This window comes from Ailuropoda melanoleuca, chromosome 10 (assembly GCF_002007445.2).
Source record: "Ailuropoda melanoleuca isolate Jingjing chromosome 10, ASM200744v2, whole genome shotgun sequence".
NCBI lineage: Eukaryota > Metazoa > Chordata > Mammalia > Carnivora > Ursidae > Ailuropoda > Ailuropoda melanoleuca.
This window is the reverse complement of record NC_048227.1, coordinates 49,969,028-49,994,408: the sequence shown is the minus strand read 5'-3', so window position 1 is coordinate 49,994,408 and position 25,381 is coordinate 49,969,028. Positions and strand designations below refer to the sequence as shown.

At 37.4% G+C, this 25,381-nt stretch overlaps 1 protein-coding gene across 1 annotated transcript in view; it reads left to right on the top strand.

Moving 5' to 3' along the window:
• FBXL4 (F-box and leucine rich repeat protein 4) overlaps positions 1 to 25,381 on the top strand; it is an 86,970-nt gene that overhangs the window by 3,186 nt on the left and 58,403 nt on the right. Inside the window, exons 2-4 of the mRNA XM_034670871.1 lie at positions 13,810 to 13,927; positions 14,583 to 15,166; positions 22,781 to 23,126. Of these exons, the coding sequence (XP_034526762.1) occupies positions 14,655 to 15,166; positions 22,781 to 23,126 (858 nt within the window). The 5' untranslated portion in view covers positions 13,810 to 13,927; positions 14,583 to 14,654. The remainder of the gene's footprint in view (positions 1 to 13,809; positions 13,928 to 14,582; positions 15,167 to 22,780; positions 23,127 to 25,381) is intronic.

The window sequence follows — 25,381 nt, the reverse complement described above, 5'->3', positions numbered from 1 at the left end:
ACTCTGTACACGGCATCTTAAAATATTGTTAACTGCTGTCTTTTATTTTCAGATATGGTCAGTTAGCAAAAACTGCCCCTTTGTTCTTTGCTGTCTTAGTCTCTGCCTCATCATCATAATTTTCCTTGATCAACATTCTGTCTTAACTTCATGGAGCTAACTTTGGTGTCCTCTTAGACTTTTTGCCACATGAACTGTAAATATATATATCTCCACCTGTTTTCTTCTAGTACTTTTAATGATCTTAGTCTTCATCCAAAAATCTTTAACCTATCTCAAATGTATTTTTAGTATGAGAAAGGAAGTAAGGCGCTTTTCCCCACCCAAAATTATTAGCCATTGACCCCATCATCATTTCTTGGATTCTGTTTTTCCCTACTGATAACAAATACTCTATTTATTCAAGGTCCTAATTCTTCTGTGTTCTAAGGACGTTTTCTGAACTGCTGTTCAGTGATCTCTGGCTTCTTGTGCTGGTACCATGCTGCTTTTCTTACTCTAGCTTTATAATGTGTTTCATGTCTAGTGATTCAAACAGTGTCTGGCACATTGTAGACCACTAAATATTTTTGTAATGACAACACTTAATGGGGTTAAATTGATTTCCTTACCCCCTTCTATTTTTTATTTATTTTTGAAGATTTTATTTATTTATTTATTTACTTATATAGAGAGAGTTTGAGCAGCGGGGAGGGGCAGAGGGAAAGGGAGAGAGAAGATTCAAACAGACTTGCAGTGAGCGCAGAGCCCAACCCACAGAGCAGGGGCTCCATCCCAAGACGCTGAGATCATGACCTGAGCCGAAATCAAGAGTTGGATGCTCAACCAACTAAGCCACCCAGGCGTCCTTACGACCACGACCCCTCCCCACTCCTTTAGTTACTTGTCTATTCTTGAAATTATTATTTTTTTAAGCTAACCTATTTCATGGGTCATTGAATCATTAACCATTGCTAAATAAATCCCTTTTCTTGGTACCTCAGAACTTGCCATATAGAGTTGTACATAGAAAAGCAGCTGTTCAAAATCTGCATGTCTTTTAACTTTGGATTGTATTATTAGTAAGTGTAGTGTGTCACTCTTCAGCTATGACTCAGGACTTTCTGTACCTGGTTTCAGCAGCTCAGAGGGTAAGTGCCTATAGAAGTGACACCCAGAACAGCCCCTTGTCCATTTATACTTTACCATCCCAACTGGATGTCTTAAATGTAATGAATTTTCAAGTGCTGCCATAACAGATGCTTAGAAACTTTATTAGATTATAAAATAAATATATACGTTCTTCAAAAGAAAGTCAAGTAATACAGAAGTAGCCAGAGGAGAAAGTAAAAGTGTTGTGTGCCCTACTCCATAAACCCATTTCTCAGAGATCATCATTAATCATTTGTTCTCCTTCCAGACACCAAAAGTACATGTGTATAAGTCTACATTTGTTTCATAAATGGCAGTGTACAATATATAATTTTCTATAACTTCCAGTTAGTAATAATTGATGAACATCTTTCTATGTCAGTGCATATAACATTATCTTTTTAAAGTCTTTTTGGTATTTCAGTGTAGAAATAAACTACAATTTGTTTAACTGATTCCCTGTTGATATTTAACTGTTTCAAATTTATTTCTATAATAGAAATAAATTTGGGTTCATTTGTTTGTATATATTAGCACATTTGTTTATTTCCTTGGTGTAAATGCTTAGACAAGCAATTGCTGGGTCAAAGGCTATATACGTTTTAAATTATGATAGACTGTGCCATATTGCTTTCCAAAGGTGTTGAAAGAGTAAATTTATACACTTTATAAGAATGCTGCTGCTGCCGTATCATTGCCATGGATTGTCACATATCTTGAGATTTTACCCTACTTGCAAGTCAGCAGTTTCGTGGATACTGGCCAAAGACATGAGACTCCAGGGCCAGAGACCAAGCACAGCAACAGCAGCAGCCAAAGTATCATCATTTTCTTGTGCTGCTTCCTTGAACCCCAGTTTCTGCCTGGTGATGTGATAAGGACGAGATGACTCTAGCACACACGGTAGATTACATTACAGGACAGGAACCCTGAGTTTAGGGAACCTGAATCACTCATAATGGGCTGTGAGTAAACTTGCTTAACCTTTGCCCTAGAGAGAGGCATTATATTATGCTGGATAATCAATAAACCTGCCCTCTACTCCAAAGGGAAACCTCTTTATCTACCATGGATGTTTCCTATTTAGACATCCTTGAAAAGATAGTCTGGAACAAAGGGCACATGCAGAAACAAGAGAGACCTGTGAAGAGTTGTATCAAGGTGGTAAATCATTTTTTACATTTAGTGATTCTATGGATGAAAAATGCTATGTTTTTACTGTTTTAATTTTGCATTTCTTTGTTATAGATGGAGTTAAATATCTGTAAATTATTGGTCATTTGCATTCTTTTGTAATATATGTTCATCCTCTAGTTTTCTGTTGAAGTGTTTCTTTTTCTTACTGGTTTGTGATAGCTTTTTACATGTTGTGGCTACTAGTGACTTTGTACACCATTTGATAGTACTTTTTTTTCATAGTCTATTCTTTTAATGCTGTTTCTGGGAACTTTTGCTTTACAGAAATTTTTATAATATTTATGTTGTCAATTCTATTCTCTTCCTTTATGACCTCTAAGTTTTCACCCCAAGATTATTAAAATACTTTGTACAAATTCCCTTAATTGGATATTTTGTATCATAAATTTAGATTAAAAATGGTTGCTGTGATAATATTCCAAAATTATTTTTCTAAATATCTGGACATTTTTCTAAAACATTTTTTTTTGGATAAGCCATCCTTTTCCTGTTGTTTTTCCTGACACATTTCTTATACTGTATTATTTGACAAATCAGTAAGCAGAATATGTTGATTTCCTACTCTGACTCTGAATTTGGTTGAATTCATCCTATGTGTAATTGTTTGGATTTCAATCTTACAAAATGTAAAATACCCTTTTTGCCTTGTTTAATCCGTTTTGCCTTGGAGTCTACACTGTCTGATATTACTATTGCCATCTCTGTCGGTTTTGTGTGTACCAGATCTTTATTGCCCATATGTTTAATTTTAGTCTTTCCCCATCATTTTGCTTTACTTGCCTCTTTTAAACATCAAACATCATATAGCTGGACTTTTATTTCTCTCTGTAGTCTTCTCTCCTCCTAATTCAAAAGTTTGTCTTTGTTTATTTTTTTTTGCATTTTTAAACTTTTTTTTAGAAGGATAATTATAGAGGGGCACCTGGATGGCTCAGTTGGTTAAGCGTCCGACTCTTGATTTTGGGATTTTGGCTCAGGTCCTGATCTCAGGGTCATGAGATAAAACCCCACATTGGGCTCTGCCCTGAGTGTGGAGCCTGCTTAAGATTCTCTCTCTCCCACCTCTCCCTCTGGAAAAAAACCAAAAAAGATAATTATAGATTCATATGCAATTGTAAGAAATAATACAGAGAAATCCTATGTACACTTCACCTCATTTCCTCCTGTGGTAACATTTTGCATGACGATAGTACAGTGTTACACCCAGGAAATTGACATTGGTATGACCTACAGATCTTATCCAGACTTTATGACTTTTACATGCGCTTGTGTGTGTTTGCATTTAATTTTCTGCAATTTTATGTGTATCTTGTGGCCACCACCATAGTCAAAATACAGAATAGTTACAAACATCCCTTGTGCAAAAGGCTTTCTTTTAATAGGAAAATTTAACCTATTCATATATTTACCTTTTTTTTTCCCTCTCCCTTGCAATGCAGTTCAGAAAATCTCAAATCATCTCTGTTTCCCTTATATCTCCATTCAGTAATGTGAGGCTGTGACTCCTTGCCTTCCCTACATTCTTAGTTTTGTTGATTTGATTTCTTTTTTACATTACTTGTGGTTTTTTTCCCCCCAACATCCTTTTCATCTGCACCAGTACTGTATCTGTAAAGATTTAAATTTGACTGTAAGGTCACTAGTTACTTGAATATTCCATCTTTCCCTTTTAAAAATATTTACTTTTATTTCTTTTTTTTTTTTTTTGAGTGGAATACTTTCCTGAAGATTTTTTTAAGAAGAGTTATGGGAAGTATATTTGCATGTCCAGAAATATTTTTCATTGTGTTGTTTGTTTTTCTATGTGAATAAGAGTTTGAGTCAGTTTTTTTCTTTAGAATTCTTGAAATATTACACTATCTTCTAGCATTTCCTTGAATTTCCATCAGCTTCGGTCTCTTGCATTCATTTTATATAGGCATTAGGTTTCTTACCTCTGTGTTCTAAGTTACTTATCATTTTCATTTAAGTTTTTAATTTGGCCACCATGTTTTTAATTTCAAAGACCTTAAAATTTTTAAAAATTAGTTTTTTAAAATTAGTTTCTCCTTGTTTTGTGAATCCTATACTCCATTAATTCACGCTAAAGATAACAATTATAATTTTAAAACTACTGTCTCATTGTTTACTTTTATGGGAGACCACTCGCTCTAATTGCCCAGCTTGTTTCATTGTCTTTAAGATGGGTAATTCTACTCCTACATATAAATGCAGATCTGTGTTGGCTGATTTGTTCCTGGTTGGGAATCTCTGTAAAGTCATGAAGGTCACTGTTCTCTCTTCCAGACAGGTAGTTCCCTAAAAGCCAGGTAAGTGGAAAGGCCTCTGTGATCAAGCTTTGTCCTAGACACAGTGAATGGGCTGGACATGTCAACTAATAGATATCTTTCAGAGTGTGCTGGTCAAGAACAGACTAATAAAGTAGGACCCCCAGAAATAAGCTAATATGAGGCTATCAGATCTCCAACTTGCCTTTTTTTGGTCCAAAACAAAGACTGAAATCAAAAGCATGCAGAACAGTTCTATCACCCAAGGAATTCCTTTGTGTGGGCCCGTTGTAGTCATTGGAGTCAACCCCTCTTTCCTCTAACTCCCTGGCAATCACCTGTTTGCTTTCCCTGTAGTTTTGCCTTTTCCAGAATATCCTATAAATGAAGTTCTACAGTATGTAGCCTTTGGGTGTAGCCTTTTTCACTTACAAAATCATCTTAAGGTTCATCTATGCTATTTGCTGAATCAGTGGCTCATTCTGTGTTATTACTGAGTAATATTTCATTGTACGGATATATGGTTGTTTATCCTTTCACCTGTTGAGGGACATCTTTCATGTTTCCAGGTTGGAGTCATTATGAATAAATATACAAATATTTGTGTACAGGTTTTTGTTTGAACATAAGTTTTCAGTGCACTTGAATGAATAATGTAGGAGTGGGATTGCTAGATGGTTTGGAAGGGTATGTTGTGCTTTATAATAAACTGCCAAAGTTTTCCAAAGGCTATATATACCATTTTGCATTCCCACCGGAAGTGTTTGCAGCATCCAGATTGGTATCATCTTAAAATTTCATTAATCTGTAATTAACTGTTCCCAGGTTTAAGGTATTAAGTATTATCTGTCCCAGAGTTTACCCTTTTGAAATTATGCTTGACATTGCTCTTAAGTAAAATGTTTGCTAGGATACACAAAAATATGGCATAAAAAGAAAAAAAATGATAAATTGGACTTAATAAAAATTGAAAAGTTTTCTCTTTAAAAGATATTATCAGATAGATGAAAAGCCAGGCACAGACTGGGAGGAAATGTTTGCAAAACATATATCTGATAAAAAGCTTATATCTAGAAGGTACAAAGAACTCTTACAACTCAATAGTACAAAAACAAAAAAACCTGGTTCTAAAATATGGGCAAAATAGACATTTCATAAAGAAGATACAAATGGCGAATAAAGACGTGAAAAATTGCTCCACATCATTACTAGTCAATTGAGAAATGCAAATTAAAACAAGATATTTACCACCCACCCCCTGGAATGGCTCAAGACTGACAACATTGGCTATTGATGAGGATGTGGAACAGCTAGAAGTCTCATATATTGCTGGTGGAAATGTAAGATGCTGGCAGCCATTTTAGAAACACTTTGGCACAAGAAACAACCCAAATGTTTATCAACAGGTGAGTGGATATGTCCTTATAATGGATATGATTCAGCAATAAAAAGGAACAAACTACTGATACACATACCAATAGGGATAAATCTAAAGATAGGCTGTGCAGAATAACCTAGATGCAAAGGAATACGTACATATTATTTCACTTGTATGTAACTAAAATAAAGGACAATCTGATTTATAGTGATAGGAAGCAGGTTATTTTTTATCTGGTGCAGGAAGTGGATGGGTGATTGGGACGGAGCAGCAGTGAACCTTTTGGGCTGATGGAAACATTCTACATTTAGATTCCGGAGGTGGTTACATTAAATTTCATACCAAAGTTAATTTAACAGTATTATACCATTTTAGTTAATTGCTCTTTTAGCGTGAATGTTTAGCGGTGACATACCTATGATCTTGTAGTTAGATTTTTGTTAGGAAGGCTAAGTGTAAATTCAATGTATTTCTATTAGGTAAAAGCACTTTATTTTACTGTATAAAAATATATAGTTAGTATTTGAATAAAGTAAATTCAATATACTTTATGGTTTTAGTAGCTAGAGAGATTTTTTTTCTCTCCAGTGAGTCTACTAAAATTGCCCTTAGCCAGTTATCCCTAACATTTTAGATTTTAGTTAAATATATATTGTATATCTGCCAAAGGTTTAGAGTTATTCTAAATTCACCGTTTTTCCCATTCAAATGGTTTGTTCTTACCCATCATTAACAAGGGAAGAAAAGGTGAGATATAGAGAATATGGCATGGTGGCATCTTATCTAAGGTACTTTATATATCATACCTGTGTTATTAGAAACATGTCCTTCCTGTCACTTTGTGAGATAGCACTTTGGGCAGGAAGAGGGTTTTCAGGTCCATTGTATTAAATCACCAAACATCTATCCCTACAGCTCTGCTTTTTAAAACAAAAAGAAAACATTGACTCCTCGATTCCTTTCTCTCTCTACTAAAGAATGGTCATGAAATAGTTCATAAGTTGAGATATGCTTGTTAAAGAAAGTTTAGGAAAGAAAGAGGAGGGAGAACTAACCATTATCAATTTCTAGGTTAAATTGATTCTAAATCTTCTCCCTTGTTTTCTGGCAAGTTTTTCCTGATTTGACTTCTTATGCACTTCTTATGTGGTCCTCACCATTTGTTCATTAACTAGCAAAAGTTTTGAAATGCCTGTTGTTGCCATACTTTTTGTATTTTTAAGTCCTACGTTGATTCCTGGAAGAGAAAGAGGTTTGGCTTGTCTTTTTGGTTTTCAGGATTTTTCCTTGGCCTTTAGGATTTTTTCTTCCTGAGTTGTTCCTCTGCTTTCTTTTGCTCTGTTTGCCTAGATTTTCAAGAAGCTTTGAAGCTGGCTGGGAAGCTGTATTTTCCCTGTCTGTACACTTGGCTCAGTTAAGAACTCTACATGTTTATTCTATACTGGGGCCTTGTTGAATAAAAACTGTAATCAGAATAAAAGTGTTTTAACTGGAGGAGAATTTACGTAGAAGAAGAGAGAGGCATGTAAAGTTGTCATATTCCATCCCAATAGTCTCCTTACCGACGCTGGTACATTATTTTAATATAGTACATTGAAATGTGAATAATCACAGTGCTCCTCCCTAGCTCATCTAATACCAGAACAGTGTCAACCTGGCTCTTTTATTATTGCCTTCCTTGACTTGTCTCTGCCCTCTTGTTCCTAGGTTATAACTTTTTCTAAGAACTTCTTTTCCACTCATAGTTTTTCCAGTTCTTCTTAATCATTCTATGGTCTTAACGCAGATTTGGAGTGTTAAAAAAAACTCATTGTATTTGAGAAAATAGTTTCCTTTTACCTCTCCAATCATCTCTTTCATGAATCTTTCTTTAATTTCAATCAGAGTTTCTTTGTAGCCAAGGTCAAGTCTCTTTTATGTGTTCAGGGGCTGCTTTTGTACTTACAGAGGTTACTACTTTTTTACATTCTCTTTGAACAGTAAAATTTCAATATGTATACTATTCCTTATTGGATGGCTTCAAAGAAGGTTATACATTTGATTTTTACCTATTGTGTTTCGGTTTTTATTATCCATTTTTCCCCTCTTTTGCTCTGTGGAACTCTTTTTGCTTAATTTTTCAGTCCTCGTGTTCTTATCTCGAAGAGTCCTTGGTTTCATTTCTGTGTTTATTTCAATTCTGTCCCGCCATCTTCTCTGCCCACCTTCAGAAAACAGAACAAATGCTTATTGAACATATATTGGCATGTGCTAAGCCCTAAGGATGTAGTTATGATTAAGTCATATTCCCCGAACTTGAGGAATTCATAGTCTATTAGGGTAGAGAAAGATCTCTCACCGTGTAAGAAATGGCACACAAAAATGTAAGAGCAGAGAAAAAGTGAGTGGTAGACCAAGTCTGTACCTGACCTTAAAGGGTGACTAAGAGGGTGCCAAGGGCGTTCCCGAGCAGCCCAGCCTCAGTGGAAGACTTGAAGATTCTGAGCTGTGCAAGCACGAGTGTGGTTGGGGGTAGGCAGATGCTCTACAGCAAAAGTGGTGAGTGTGGAAATGGAAGGGAGGGGGAGAAGACGTGCCAAGGTAAGTGGAGCATTCTTGGGTGTCATTTTATCAAAAGACAGCCTTCTCTTAATGGTACCTCTATCTATTGGAGAATGAAGAGGAAGAAGGCTCAGGGAGGAGAAGTTATCAGACAGGCAGAAGGAGATAGAGGAGCACATGGTGCCCTAGAAGCGTAGAGGGGCAGGCCAGGAAAGAGGGCCGGTTGTGAGTGGCAGCTGCTGCACTGAATTGAAATATAATTCCCCTCTTTTTGATTGATATTTTCCTCTATTCACCGATGTCTGGATTTCTAGACTTGTCCAGAAAAGCACTTTCCTCAAAATAGTGTCTCTTGATCAGTTTCGGTAGGCTTCAGAAATGATGACATTACCGGGTTTGGCCTTTTTATCTTGATTTCTTACCACATTATTCACTCTATTACATTTTGCTGTGATGCCGCGGAGCTTCCTAGACCCTTGTCTTTCCCTGTCACTTCATCGGCTGGTGTCTTTGGGGCCATTCTGCAGCAGGACCGTGTTGTGACTTCGGTATCTGGCTGTGCCTCGTTGCCTGTCCTTTTTTCTTTTCCTCTATCTTTTCACTTTAGGTTGAGAATCCTTTTGGAGTTTTAAGCTTGTTTCTAGGTTCTTTCATCCCACTGTGAACCTGCCCTTGGTGTGGTCCTGGTTTGAGTTCATTCTGATCACTTCCTTTTGTTTATTTTATGAAAAGTCCTTTTCTTTCCTGTCTCTCCTGTGCAGGAGCCGGAGCAGGAGCCGACTTCTCTGCAGTTCCTGCCATCCTGCTTCTCTCCGCCTCATCGACTCCCCATCTCACTTCAAATCTCAGTAGAAAACATATGTTCTCCCTTGTCTATACCTCTTAATTTCTCTTTTCCACTGTTATTGCTTTCTCTGTAATTGTATTATTTAACTTTGTTAAGCATTTTTTAATATGAAAGATGTAGTTGAAAATAAAGTTGTATTATAATAAAATCATGTTGTGTAAAGCAAGTTGTTTCCCAAGGAGTATGAAAGTCTCAGGATAGAAGTTAAAATGGCTGTTGTTCTGTATTCCTTGATTGTGCTAGTATAAAGTTGGTGTGTTGTGGAGAATTTCTCCCCTCATAGCCATTGTTGATAAGTGATTAGGTTAAACAACTAATAAAATAAGGATCACACTATTTCTAATTGTGACTTTTTGTTAAATGGAAAATAATATTTGTATATGTTGTGAGAGTTTTAAAAATTAAAGTAGCATTTTGAGTGAACTGGAAAAGAAAATGTCTCTCAAAAGGTATATTTTATAATCACCCTTTTGGACCACTTTAGTGTACCAGACTGATATTTGTTTATTTGCACCAGGTGGGAAAAGTCATTTTGTCTTTGAATCCCACTTTCCTCGTAAAATGGAGGTATTGTATCTTTTGCATTAGGTTCATTGCCTGTTGGGATATTCATTGGTTATCTCAAATTGCCTCCATGCCTTGGCAAAAGTCCAGACAGTACATGGACGATTTGGACTTCAGCATTGGCCATTGCTGCCCACATGAGTTCTGAGACTATGCCTCTGTTCCCTTTTTCAGCTTCATTTCCCAGGGAAAAGTAGAGTGAGCTATCCTTTCTTCTCCATATGTTCTTCCCCACCCCCCCCAAACACTTTTATAGCCTCATCTTAGTTGATTAGAAAGGAGTTTAGAATCAATGAAGGGTTTTAACAATGGGTTTGCACACTTCCTTTTTTATTTCCATGTCTTGTTTATTTTCAAAACAGGGTTTAATTTTATTACATTTTTCTGAATAGGATGGCTGGAAAAGAATAAATATATTTGCTTTTTCAGTGTACTGTACACTGCTTATCCTTCTTTCAAAAATGTCATTTTTAGGTTTATCTTACAAAAAATAACGATTATTGTTACTCATAGTTGGAAAAATAAAGCATCCATTTACATTTCTCTTCTACTCTGCAGAAGCTTGGATATATAATATATGTATTTACGGTTTATAACTCACTTTTACATATGTTGCTTCAGCATAAAATTTTACTTAACTTTAACGCGGCTTAAAGATGGTATTGCTCATATGGCATTTTTGCTGCTTTTGATATTATCCCATAATCTATAGTAGTAGCAGCTAGCTGGGAAACAGAAAGTTTGTGGCTTGGTGTGTCAAATAGAATTTGACTTTCACAATTTTTCTCAATCTTTATGCCAAGAATGGTTGTGAAAGTTCACATGAATGACGATATCTTATTTTGCAGATATTTCTTTGGTTTTATAAAATTTTTACTTTCCAATAAATGCAGTTTTATAAAGAAAGTGAAAGAAGCTTATTTGAAGCAGTTTATATAGACTGGAGTGAATGAGAAGTGATGTCCAAAGGTTATATAGCCGGGGTACCCGGATGGTGCAGTCGGTTGAGCTTCCAACTCTTGGTTTCCGTTCTGGTCGTTTTTGGTTGTGGTCTCAGGGTGGTGGGATTGAGGCTCGTTTCTGGTTCTGTGCTCTCCTTGGAGTTGGCTTGGGACTTTCTCCCTCTGCCCCTCCCCCGTGTGCACACGTGTGTGCGTGTGTGTGTGCGCGCGCTCTCTCTCTGTCTCTGTCTCTCTCAAATAAATAAATAAATCTTTTAAAAAAAGATTTTATAGCCAAACTCATCCGTCCACTTTGGCAGTTGGAATTTTGTCCTTTTTTAAAATTTCATTTTTGCAGTTTATTTTATTCTTTTAAGAAAGAGAAGGACTAAGTCAGTTCTTTGGGCAATTACCCTTGTTAATATACTTGGGGGCCTATTTTGAAATAGAGTGTATATGGTAAAAGAGCTGTATCATTTTAAATTTTGGCATTAAAGATTTGAGATTTGTGCAGTTGTAATTTTTTTTGCGAGAGATTTATACTTGTGGTAGGTGAAATATTTGAATAAAGAAGTGATATACTAGATAATTATTTTTTCCCACATTTATAACATGACCTATACTTTAGCACTTGGTGTTATATTTCCTGAGGTGAATCTGATTTGTTGATTCATGGTACATCAGCACTAGGAATGTGTGCTGCAGAAACACCTTATTTATTTTAATACATGTGTTATTATTCTTCTCCAGAAAAATGTCTTGTTCAGGTTGTTCTATTTCTTGCTCTTGGGGTGCAAGTTCGTCCATTTAGTGAGCCTGCCTACTGACTGTCCTTCATCGTGGTTCACTTTCCCTTGGCGTCTGTAAGTTTTTACTATGATGTACCTTAGTAAGTGTTTAGTCTATCCTGTATCGTGTGTCATGGAAGTGTTCCTGCAAAGAGGTTTCACATCTGCCCCTACCAGCTTCTAAAGTTTTACCAGTTCAGGGCTACTTTATCTTTTCAAATGTTTTTGGCTTGGAGTTGGGTAGAGATTCTAACTCATGAAGGTAGTGTGAATTTAGGCCCATGCTTGGTGCATGATGTACACCTAATAGGATTGGGATTTCCCTCCGGCGACTTTTCCCCATTACCCGAATTAAGGTTATGTCTCCTTAGGCTTCCTGGCCACTGAGTTTTCATATTTCTGGTTTTAACAGGATTATCTTTCCTGATTTTTGGCTTTATGAAGATCTTTCCACATGTGACCTGTGGCTTGAGATAACTTCTCTGTATGAGTGTTAGAAAGTCCCTTGTAACCAGTAAGGCCTGTACCTGGTTCCAGGAGCTGTATTAGCTTCAGCTCCTGCTCTCTTTCCTCTGTTTCTCACAACTGTGGATTTTCCTCACTTGTTTCAAGCTCAGTTCTTTATATACTGTTTTACTGGTTATATTTTGTCAAGCCTTTCAGTGTGTTTGGATCTGGCTGGGATTAAGAGGCATAAGAATACTGTTATGTAATCTTACATTATTTTAGACTTTTATAGCATTGTTTGTTCATCACCTTTCTGTCAACATGTCAAATATTTTGTGCTTACCGTGTACTGAGTACTTTGAGAAATGAAGATCTTTGGCTAGATCCTGCCTTCAAGAAACAGTCTGATTAAAAAGTGGGCAGAGGACCTGAATAGACATTTTTCTGTAGAAGACATTGATGGCCAATGGACATATGAAAAGATGCTCAACATCACTCACCAGCAGGGAAATGCAAATCAAAACCACAATGAGATATCACCTGACACCTGTCAGAATGGCTAGAATCAAAAAGACAAGAAATAACAAGTGTTGGCGAGGATGTGGAGAAAAAGAAACCCTTGTGTACTGGTGGTGGGAATCTAACTGATGCAGCCACTGTGGAAAACAGTATGGAGGTTCTTCAAAAAATTAAAAATAGAATTACCATATGATCCAATAATTCCACTGCTGGGTATTTGCCCAAAGAAAACAGAAACACTAACACAAAAAGATATGCTCCCCTATGTTCTTTGCAGCATTATTTACAATAACCAAGGTATGTAAGCAACTTAAGTGTCCATTGATAGATGAATAGATAAGATGTAAACACACACACACACACACACACACACACACGTATCTACAGAGGAATATTATATGGCCATTAAAAAGAATGAGATCTTGCCATGTGTGGCGACAATACGGATGAACCTAGAGGCCATTATGCTAATTGAAATTAGTCAAAGAAAGACAAGTACTTTATGATTTCACTTATATGTGTAATCTAAAAAACAAAACAAATGAATAAACAAAAAGAATCAGACCTATAAATATAGAGAACACTGATGGTTGCCAGAGGAAGGGGGGGTGGGGAATAGGCAAAATGGGTGAGGAGTGAGAGGGACAGGCTTCTAGTTATGGAATGAATAAGTCGTGGGAATAAAAGGTACAGCACAGGGAATATAGTCAATGATATTGTAATAGCACCTGGTGACAGATGGTAACTACACTTGTGGTGAGCATAGCATAACGTGTAGAGATGTTAAATCACAATGTTGTACACCTGAACCTAATGTAACATTGTGTGTCAACTATACTCAGAAATTTTTTTAAAATAAAAATAAAACAATGAGATAAAAAATACTGTTTGGTCCCCATAATATTTGTCTACCCACATACTTGGACTCATAAGCTATAGGTTTGTGTTGTTTATATAAAAAGGGGTCGTTATTACATCTTTATTACATTCTGTCATGAAATTTTAAAATTATTCAGAATTGTCCTCAAAATTCAGAAATATGTGACCTGTTCAGTTTAAAAGTTCTACTTAATAAGTAGCTGTTTATCTGTGTTTGTCTATTTATCTAAAAGATGATCTATAGTCTTTTTGGGATATTTGACTTCCTAAGTTGGAAATAAAAAGATCTTCTAAAACTGTTCTCTTATAGGTGAAAGAATGTGACATTTCAACATTTGAACCTGAAATCAGCATGCAATTTTCAGGCCACATGGATGAATGCCAGCTTTTGTATTTCCTGTGTGTATCCTGTGACCATTCTCTCTGGGGTGAGTGATTTCTAAGAGTATCTGGCAGCAAACCAGATGCCAGCCAGCCATGGACTGCCCTAACAAATACTGCTAAGAGTTATAAATTAAACACTGTCTGGTGATCTGTGATGTGTAAGGCAGTTAATTTAGTTGGTCTGCATTAACTGTCAGCTCCAGAAAACTATATTCCCATAATGTGAAATCTGTACTTAGCATGTTTGGAGGTGAGTAATAATTAACAATAGGGAATCATTTGTTAAAATGTGAAATTATAAAATGCCTTAAGGTTCTTTTGGATTTAAAGCAGTGTTTTAGTGGTTTGCCGTATATTTTAAATAATTTTCATTTTAGAAGTTCGGGGACTTTGGTATTTTTTGAAAGATAGTTATAATTTTGTATAAAATAGGGTTTTTTGGATCATATACTTTCCATTGCCTTATAATATCAGTTTTGCTTCCCATATAGCATAGAATTGTATACATTATCAATTTTTAGGTTTCTTAAAAATTCATTTGATTAATTATACCAGAGATTTACATTTACAGTGAATTTTGCTTTTTCAGTTTCGTTCTGAGAGATTACATTGGGGGAAAAGCCTGATTATTACCTTATCCATGCATTTTTCTGTATATTTGAATTGTTTTTCCTTTACCAAGCCATTCATTTTTTTTAGAACATCCTTCAAAGAGTTCATGCGTCTTACTGAGGACACCTGACCTTTTGAAGCTTCATTATTCACACCTAGATGTCACCAGTCTTTCCCATGTTAACAGTTCTGACTATGTTTTATTATATATGCCTTCGGCGCCGAGCCAGGACAGCTACAAGAGGAGAAATGATGAACAGCCATAGAACTATAGAATCAAACAGCCGGACTTCCCCTCTCAACGCAGAGGTAGTCCAGTATGCCAAAGAAGTAGTGGATTTCAGTTCCCATTATGGAAGTGAGAATAGTATGTCCTATACCATGTGGAATTTGGCAGGTGTACCAAATGTATTTCCAAGTTCTGGTGACTTCACTCAGACAGCTGTATTTCGAACTTACGGAACATGGTGGGATCAGTGTCCGAGCGCTTCCTTGCCATTCAAGAGGACACCGCCTAATTTTCAAAGCCAAGACTATGTGGAACTTAGTTTTGAACAACAGGTGTATCCGACAGCCGTTCATGTTCTGGAAACCTATCATCCTGGAGCAGTCATTAGAATTCTGGCTTGTTCTGCAAATCCCTATTCCCCAATTCCACCAGCTGAAGTAAGGTAAGACTCATGTTTTAATGACCAAGTTATATGGCTGAAAGGCTTTGGTTGTTTTAATAGTGGAGGTCTTTTCTTATTCTTTTAAGTAATTTGAACAAATGGGATTTTTAAAACTTTCTTTTGTTTTCTGATAGGGAAAGAAAGATCACATATTTAAAGATGTAACGCTTTCTTTATACCTGTAACATCTTCTACTGTAATATTCATAGATCGTGAGATTTGTGTGTCACAAGTTACTATAAACAAAAAGCGTGATTTCAACTAATTGGGATGTGGGCCAACCTGAGAAGTTAGTAGGAAATATGACCTGTAATATATTTTCAAACAAGCGTCATGTTATTGCTTTTACACACAGTGAGTAACTCAAAGTAGATCTATGGAGTGATACTTTAGGAGGGGTACTTAGGGAATTAGCTTTAATGTTAGGGGAATGTCTTTGTAACAAGCATATTCATTTAAAAACAAATGATGCTTTGAGAAATTCATGCATTCTTTCTAAAAGCCTATTTATTTACATCAGTTTGCATAGCAGTGCCTCTCTCTCTGTCTCTCTTTTTGTAGTTCAGCCTCCTGTTTTTTAAAAAAAATACAATTATTGACCTGGTTCAATAATCTAAAAAATACAAAATGCAGTCTTGCATGTACTCTGTTCTCCATGTGCCTAAGGCCCACCCATCTTCAAAGAAACCACTTTTATCCACTTATTTATTTCTTTTCAGAGTTTCTTTATGCAGATAAAAGCAAATACAGATATATTTTTATTTTCTTTATACACAAAAAATAAGCATACTATTCACATCGTCCTATACCTTGTTTCATTTAGTAGTGTATACTGTATCTTTCCACATACGTGCAAAGAGAGGTTCCTCAATCTTTTCTATAGTTGCAAGTAATGCACAGTGTATACGTATCCCAACTTATTTCTTAACCAATCACCTTTTGATGGGTACTTAGTTTTTCCATACTTTTGCTGTTATGAACATTAATGCAATGAATAACTTGTCATTAATCAGTTTACATAGATGCAGTATGTCTGTGGGTTAAGATCCCAAAAGAATTGCCAGGCCAAGGGGTCTGTGCATTCTCAATTTTGATATGTATCGTGCCAAATTTCTCTTCAAAGAGGCTCTGCCTATTTATATTCCTGTGTATATGCATACATGTTTTTTCCAAGCCTCACATACAGGGTGTGTTAATAAATTTTAATATTTTAGTCATTTTGGTAGGTGAAAATATTATCTTACGTAAACCTAAGTTAAAATACTTTCATTATCTCTGAGGTTGAATATGCTTTTATGTTTAAGAGCCATTTATGTTTCCTTCTCCTTGACCTATCTGATCATATTTGCTCATTTTTCTATTCCTTGTTGATACCAGTGATCTTTCTATCACTTTGCTGATTAATTCATTCATTAAATATATGTGTGTCTTCTATGTACTAAGCATGGATTTGGGTATTGGGGATACAGCAGTGAACAGTGAACAAACCAGACAAAAAGCCCTGCCCTTTTGAGCTTATTCTCACCCCAGAGCAGTTTGTGGGCACCTGTTAAACTGTCAGTCCCCAGCTGTCACTGGAGGGGGAGTGGGGACAAGGATCAATTACCACCTGATACACTGCTTCCTTGAAGGCCCTTGTCCCCTCAACTCTAAGGGAACACCTCCCCACTGTCGGGAAACAAATGTAGAGTACAGCTCAACTCAGGCTGGAGACTGTTGGAATAGTCTTTATTTGTTCTTTTCAGAATGACCTTGATAAATCATCGTGAATAATATTATTGATGAATCTATTTTTAAAAAAACAAAAAACCAGCATCCTTTAATGTACAGATTTGTTTTGTTTTGTTTTCTGAGAGAAAAAGTACTTTAGGCAGGATCCTTTCTTATGTGAGAATTGCTTTTATTGGATTTGTCATTCTTTGTCTCTTTCCTACAAAGTTATGCACTTTTTTCCCCTAAAAAGCTAGACAAATTTGGAAATGAGATCTATGAAACATGTAATATCTTTAATCTAAACCATAATGTCTGCATAACTGACTTTGAATATAAATCATGCTCTTGGGTTCCTAGCCGAGAGTTATCGTGTATGGTTGTGATTAAAGTGACAACTTTATTTACAAATGTATCTCTAATTTGCTTAACTGATTTTTAGCTTTATTCCACAGAAAATACCATTAAATTTTAAGAGAAAAAGAATGTAGCCAATATATATTATTGCAGGATAAAAAAGGACCTCTTAAATTTTACTCATTATTAAATCAGTAGATGTTTCATTGTTTTAAAAAAACTCGTCATAAAATATCAAGAAAGAAAATACACAGAAAAAACAAAACCCCACTACTCTCCAGATTCACTAACCGTTAGCATCTTGGTGAATTTCTTTAAATGGTCGGAAACATTGAACACCTTCAATGCCAGTTCACTGCTGGGAACAAAACAAAGAACCAGACAAACATAGCTCTTGTTCTTTGAGTGTCACAGGCTAGCCTAGAAGAAGACCATGAGATCATAGGGAACATGTGCTGGTAGAGGGCAAATCTAGTCTGTGGGGCTCAGAGAGGTCTTCCCGGAGGGAGTAACTTAACTGAGACACGAAAGTTGAGTGAAGCTTTGGTTTGGATAGGAAAGGTGGAGCGAGAACAGCACGTTGCAAAGATGAAGTCATGAGGTGAGGTCTTGGTGTTCAAAGAAGTGAAAAAGGTTCAAGTGTAGAGAACAAGCTAGCAAAGGGCCACAAGCATGGAAGTGCCATTCTTAAGGTCTAGACTAGTGGTTTCCAGACTTTGGGAATCATGGGGCTCTTGGATCCAGTGTCCCAGAAGCAGACCTTGAGAAGACTGTTGTTATGCAAATGATTTGCCATGGAAGGGCTCCTGGGGGAACCAGTATGAGATGGGGAGAGCACCGTAGGAAGGGAAGTCAGGCAAGGATGCACTTTCCTAAGAAGTCCCAGTCAGCCTGGAGGAAAAGTTGCTAGGGAGCTGGGCTCTTATTTTCCTGCACCCGTCTGTCTTGGACTGTAGGCTAGGGGAGTGGGAAGGGAATGGAAATCTTCCAGGCACATGCCACCTTCTGGATGAAGAGGCTCTAGGAGGCCAAGTAGTCCTCCGAAGAAGGCTACAGGGGGAAGCCCTTAGCAGTAAAGAAAGGAGGTGTGGAGACTGGGTCCACAGAACTGACCAGGAGGTCTAAGTGAAGTACAGGTAGGGAATGTTGGCTATCATAAAATAGTAAACATAATAATAATGATAATAAACATTAGAGAACTGATTTAGGTTGTCAGATTATTTACTTTGCTAAATGAGTACACCTAAAAAGATAAACCCATGAAATACTAACATCATTTATCATCACCATCGCTTCATAAAAGAAACCTCAGTTTATACTAGAAAATTGGCATGTTCAGAATCTTAAAGAATGGTTGGCAATTTTACGTGTGTGTGTGCATATTTTTATATATACACCAGTACATTCCTTATTTTTTACAGTTAGTCATGGAAGTCTCCATCACGTGCTTTTGTTTGGGAACCCTGGGCTGTACTGCCTATTGTTTTAATTGAGCACAGGTTTTATGACCACCTTAAGAGTTAGCAAGCGAGAGAGTGGTTGGAGCAGCTCAGGAATTTGTTTGCAGGAAATGGACTTGTAGTCCCAGAACATTCAAAATTTAAAAACAGTCTTTCCCCCTTTTGTCTGGTTACATTTTTTTGTTCAGTAAGTGAGGTAAGCAAGTTACGGGTAGTTCAATAAGATCTCAGAGTCTTCTGACTTCTTGCCTAGTGCCTGATTCAGAGAAAAGAAAACAGGTAGTATCCAGTGTCCTGGCCCCGAGGATAAGATCTTAATGGTTACTTGTGTAGGAGTCAGAAAATAGGCTGCACAGGGCTATACATTGGAAGAAAGAGACAGGAAAAGAGGAGAAAGAAATTAACAAATTGAGATCATATTAAACTGATTGGAATAGAGTTATTTGGGGATAAAATTTAGTGGTATGGATTTTTCTGAGCATTAAAAGCACTTACTTATATAATACTGAACTTAAGAAAGCAGGGAGGGGCGCCTGGGTGGCACAGCGGTTAAGCGTCTGCCTTCGGCTCAGGGCGTGATCCTGCGGTTATGGATCGACCCCCACATCAGGCTTGTCTGCTATGAGCCTGCTTCTTCCTCTCCCACTCCCCCTGCTTGTGTTCCCTCTCTCGCTGGCTGTCTCTATCTCTGTTGAATAAATAAAATAAAATCTTTTAAAAAAAAAAGCAGGGAGAAAAACAGTGGCTGTTGCAGAGAGAATTTGCTGCCAAAGGAAGTTGCTTAAGCACCAGTTTCACAAATTGGTCATAGTCTGGTCCTGACTTTGTAGGACAAGAAGCATGATTTTGTTAAAGCAGATGCTAGGTAGTTCCAATTAGAGATGGGCTGAGAGGCAGGGAGTGAGTAGGTGTACTGTCAAAATACTTTCCTTTTATTCTTGTTAGTGTTCCTCTTCTAGCCCTTTACTTTCAGCTGATGTAATGGAACAGTGTTGGTAAGAGAACTTTCTTTGTGCTGGCTACTAGATATGGTTACTAACCAGGAGAAAATTTGGTTATAGGGAAGTTTTTTGCATCCGTGTGCCATGCTTCTAACCTAAATATGCCGGAAAACTTGCTTTCTCAGGTTTCCATTGGTGAACATCTCTCTCTGTTTACCAGTTGCTACTGGGGAGCCCTGGAGAGACTTTCTCATTGGGGAAGCAGCAGATCAGTATCACAGAGAGGGAGTGGTTTGTTTCTCTAAGAACTGGACACATAGTAGGCATTCAGTGCCGTCAACAGAAAGGGAAATAAGTGGGCTGATGTAGAGAGTGCTGTTGGTTACCATACCAAAATTCCAAGCTGAATTTTGCATATGTGATACTGTAGATTTAGATTTAAAATAGGACATTGGAGCTTGTCAGATTTGTCCTATACATATATACAGTGTGTGAGCACATACAGTAAACAGATAAATGTACAGACTACAGAGGGCATGACTTAAAGCAGTTTAATCTCCTTAAAACTGTCCTGGGTCAAGACGATTAAGAGTTGGGGCTGTCTCACAGAAAGGAGTGTGTGTGTGTGTGTGTGTGTGTGTGTGTGTGTGTGTACACCCGCATGTGTGCATATGTACATTAGGAATGCATTTTCTCACCAACATGATTCATACTTTCATGGTTTTTTAATCATAAATTTTAAATGATTCATACTTCAGTTCCTTGTACCTGTATGGCTAGCTCTGTTTAACTGCATAGGTTTACATTAGAGTGTTCAAATCAATTCTGTTGTTAGGAACTCTCAGGATTTTTGCTGTTAAGCCCTAAGGGTACTTAGGTCTAGCCTGGCACTCCAGGTGGGCTTTACTGCCTTGTCCCTGGAAGAGCAAGATGCCCAGCCTGCTTTCCTTTACTCTTTGAACCTGCCACAACTTGCTCTACTCGTTAGAACTCTTCCCTAGTCTCCCGAGGTTGATCAGAGAGTGGTACTGATCTCTCCATTCTTACTTTTGCGTTGTCTCCAGATATATTATTCACAGGCTCTTTATATTTGCTGGTTTTATTCCTAGTTTTCAGGAGAGAATCAGCAAAAATAGCAAATATGAGGTGATTATAAAGGTTCTAGTAACTGCAAAAGTTCCTACATAATGATTAGCGATATGTTTACTGTAATCCCCTTGAACTTCTGCTGTATGCTTCCAAGTTGGTGCGCTATGCCCTTCTTTCTGCCATCTTCGCCTAAAGACCATTAGGGTGCCTGCATGTTGATGACTTCTGTAGTTTTGACTCACACTCTTCTGTCTATTTCAGTTTCCTAAATGCCTTGCTGTAATCAGTTTTTACTTAAATCTTAATAGGTCACTGGGCCAAGGAAATGAACTGACAATATATTAGGAAAAAACCTCATATGATTTGTACGTTTATGAAAACATTTTAAATGTGATTAGTAATCAGTAAATTATGAATTATGCCCTACGGAGCTATGGCTTACCATGAAATTACAGATTATTTTTAAAAATAAATCAAACTTTCTGTAGTCATTCTTTTTTTTAAAAAAAATTATGTATTATTTTAGAGAGCGTGTGCACATGCTGCAGGCGGTGGGGAAGGAGCAGAGGGAGAGGGAGAGAGAATATCTCAAGCAGACTCCATGCTGAGTGTGGAGCTGGACACGGGGCTCAGTCTCATGACCCTAAGATCATGACCTGAGCCGAAATCAAGAGTCAGAGGCTTAACTGACTGCGCCACACGCAGGCGGCCCTCAGTAGTCATTCTTATATGCTATTGCCATAAGCGTCTTTGAAAGCAGTTTGTAGTATGTATTAAGAGGCTTAAAAATACTTAGTCTTTGACATAAAACCTGTATTTTAAAAATTCTGCTAACTCGGGGCGCCTGGGTGGTGCAGTCATTAAGCGTCTGCCTTCGGCTCAGGGCGTGATCCCAGCGTTACGGGATCGAGCCCCACATCAGGCTTCTCCGCTATGAGCCTGCTTCTTCCTCTCCCACTCCCCCTGCTTGTGTTCCCTCTCTCGCTGGCTGTCTCTATCTCTGTCAAATAAATAAAATCTTTAAAAAAAAATTCTGCTAACTAAAGTAATTAGAAATGGAAAGGTGTTTATTGAAGTATTTTTTGTGTGTGCTTCTAATTTTCTCTGATATATTTGGAAACAATATTAGAAATGGTTACTTATAACACATATGTGAGAATATTATGTATCTAATGATGCTATGTTGTGGAGAATCTTTAAATAATTTTGGAAAATAGTTTTATAAGGAGATCTATATGAAGAGATGGCATGTGAGTTGGACCTTGAAGAATAGATGGGCAGATAATTGCAGGTTGGGCATTTTGTTGTGGGGAGACAACATAAGCAAAGCCACAAAGGTGGAAATAAGTTTATTACCTGGAAGGTAGTGACTAATCTGGCTGGCAAGTGGGGTTCATTTTGGAGGAATAAGAGAAAATGATATTTTCCTGGTATGTGTTAGATACTTGCTAGATACGGAACATACGCAGATGACTAAAAGAGGACAATAATGGGAATTTAGAGGAAGAGCATATAAAAGCGACAATTTCATGAAAAATTTGATGAAACTTAATGGCTGGGTAAAAGAAAATCAGAGATAACTAAAGTTTTGAGTTTGTGTGACACCAGTAACAGAAATGGAAAGGCTGGAAAAGGAGATGCTGGTGCGACAGGATGCGCAGTGTGGTTTCCACAGCTGGTTTAGGACACGCACACCGCAGAACTTTATTCATCTGTGCGCCTTAATCTGACTTTGGGTTTCCTTTTTCTCTAAAACTGAATGGTGTTCCTCGTAGCTCTAGCTTGCCAGTTTCTAACTGACCAACGTGAAATTTGCCAGAAAGGACTTTCTAGGAAATTATAAAAATAATGTAAGTAGTACAAATATTTCAAGGTAAAAGACACTTAGTATATTTATTTTTTTATGTACTGGCAACAATACTTGTGTTTGATTCTGTTCGCCTTATTTAATACCTTTGTGCGTCACACTGTAACATATTGGGTGTGGGGCCATAACCTTAAGGTAACAGTAAATCTCATTCTGAAGTGTATTATAGGTAAGTTTCTTTCTTTGGCAGATGGGAGATTCTTTGGTCAGAGAGACCGACGAAGGTGAATGCTTCCCAGGCTCGCCAATTTAAACCTTGTATTAAGCAGATAAATTTTCCCACAAACCTCATACGGCTGGAAGTAAATAGTTCTCTTCTGGATTATTACACTGAATTAGATGCAGTCGTGTTACATGGTACAAAGGACAAGCCAGTGCTTTCTCTCAAGACTTCACTTATTGACATGAATGATCTAGAAGATGATGGCTATGAAGAAAAGGATGGTTGTGGAATGGACAGTCTTAACAAAAAGTTTAGCAGTACTGCCCTCAGGGAAGGGCCAAATAATGGATATTTTGATAAACTGCCTTATGAGGTAAGCCAAAGATAACCAGTAGCAGTATTGGACATAACAGTATAATTTTTAAATGTTTAGTTATTAATGTTTATTTTGCTAGGTATCAGAGAAATAGAAGCATTAGTGAACTGTACATATCTCATGTATTACATATAGTTAACCTTTGAACAACATGGGTTTAAACTGTGTGCGTCCACTTATACATAGATTTTTTTACAGTGTAGGACTATAAATGCATTTTCCTTAGGATTTCTTAACATTTTCTCTTCTCTAGCTTATGTCATTATAAGAATATAGTACATAATACATAAAATATACAAAATGTGTTACTCGACTATGTTAGCTGTAAGGCTTAAGTCAACAGGCTCTTAGTAGTTGACTTTTGGGGAGTCAGAAGTTATACATGGATTTTCAGCTGTGGGGAGGGATGATTCCCTTAGCCCTTGCTGTTATTCAAGGGTCACCTGTATTTCGATTTTGAAAAATCTAGACAAAATTATGTTAAGTAATCTTACCACTTTTTTCTTGCATTAGAGTATTAAGAAGACTGTGAGAGGGATGCTTATCTACTTGATAAGCCCACAGTTTCTCCAAGTGTCATTTATGCTTCTCTACTAACTCTCTTTTATATTCTGCTGACTAGTTATAATTTTTGGTCTAGGCAGGGGAAGGGTGCCTTTGCCGAAAGCTCTGTTTCCAGTGTGTCTCTGCAGGGGCGTTTCTGCAGTCTGTTTAGCATCCCTGGCTTCCAGGCAGCAGATGCCAGAAGCACACCACCAGGCATCAGCCCCTCGCTGACAACTGCTGTGTGTGGTTAAAAATAATAGAACCAGATCTTTCTAAGAAAAATCTATAAACACAAATTTTTAGGCAATTTAGACTATCCCCTTCCAAACTGGTAGGTATTTCAGGTTTCATTGTCATAACACAAGTAGCTTACCTTGCATAGAACAGTAAGGTGGCCTCTTGAAAGCCTAACAGTCACCACAATGCCTGTACAACATTTTACAGTTAAAATGCTGTTATACATCCTTGTGAAGTAGCTAAAGTTGCCACAAAAAAATGAAGTTAAGGATCCAAGGTAATGTAGTTAGTAAGCCATGAGACCAGGATTCTGCCCAGGTCATCCAGGTCACGTCTTGTGTTATAGAAAGAAAGCCTCACAGACTGGATGAGACCCTTTGGCTCTTGGTCGGGAGGACTGAGGGAAGATGAAGGAAGAGTTGGGTTGGGGAAAGAGGAGCATAGGATCCTGCCAGGGTTGTTCCCCAGGGCTTCAAGGAGCATCTGTCCTCGCAACAGTGGGAGCAGTTCATCAGGAGGAAGCGAAATCACTTCTTTGACTCTTACCCATTTCCTCAAACTACAAAATAGAGATTTAAATTCAGAGCGTTCAGATGAATAACTGAGGGAAACTTCAGGCAGAGGGAAGAGAATGTACAGAGGTGAGAGCTAATGAAACCAAGTGACCTGTTTGGGAACTCTAGTCTTTTGGGGTGCCTGGAAGAGGATTTGATAGCAGAGACTGTAAGAGATGAAACTGAATGGCGGCTGAGACCTGCCTCAGTGCCTAACTCCACAGCACACCATTCGTGTAGACGACAGTGATTGGGATGTCCAAGCGTTGGCAGTGCACAGCCTGCCTCAGAGAGGGCTTGTGGGTTTTACTGAGAGATCTGCATTTTATCCCTTCAGCCGGTGTTCCTCAGGGTGCTGTGTTTCTTCAGTACGCAGCAAAATTAATTGGGGAAGTCCTAGATACTTGAAACTTTACATAAATAACTTTTGATAAAAAATTAGAGCAGATCCAAGATTTATACCTGTAATAGTTTCACACTCACTTTCTTGTATTCTCTTGTATTCTTCCTAATGCTTTTTTGAGTGGGAGAGAAAGGTGTGGAATAGCTAACGTTCCAGGAATTACCCGTAATAGGCAGGGATTTTTGCACATGTGTTGGCCCACAATTAGAATAATTGCCTAGGTTTTTGGCCTTTATGTAAATTTTGTCTTTCATATGTGTCATGGTATAAAAAAAGATGGTGGACCTTTTCTGTAGTCAGTAGGGAAACACTGAAGGTTTTATTTAATTTATTTTAAAAATGAGAATAGGAAAATGAGATTTCTGTCTTAGGTTATTCTTCTGGCAAATGAAGAGTAGACAAGTGGAGGTCAGGGTGGGAGGCAGGGACACCAGTTAGGAAACTACTGCTGTAATTGAGGCAAGAAATGATGAAGCCTGGCTATTGGAAGATTTGGAAAGATGAATAGGAGA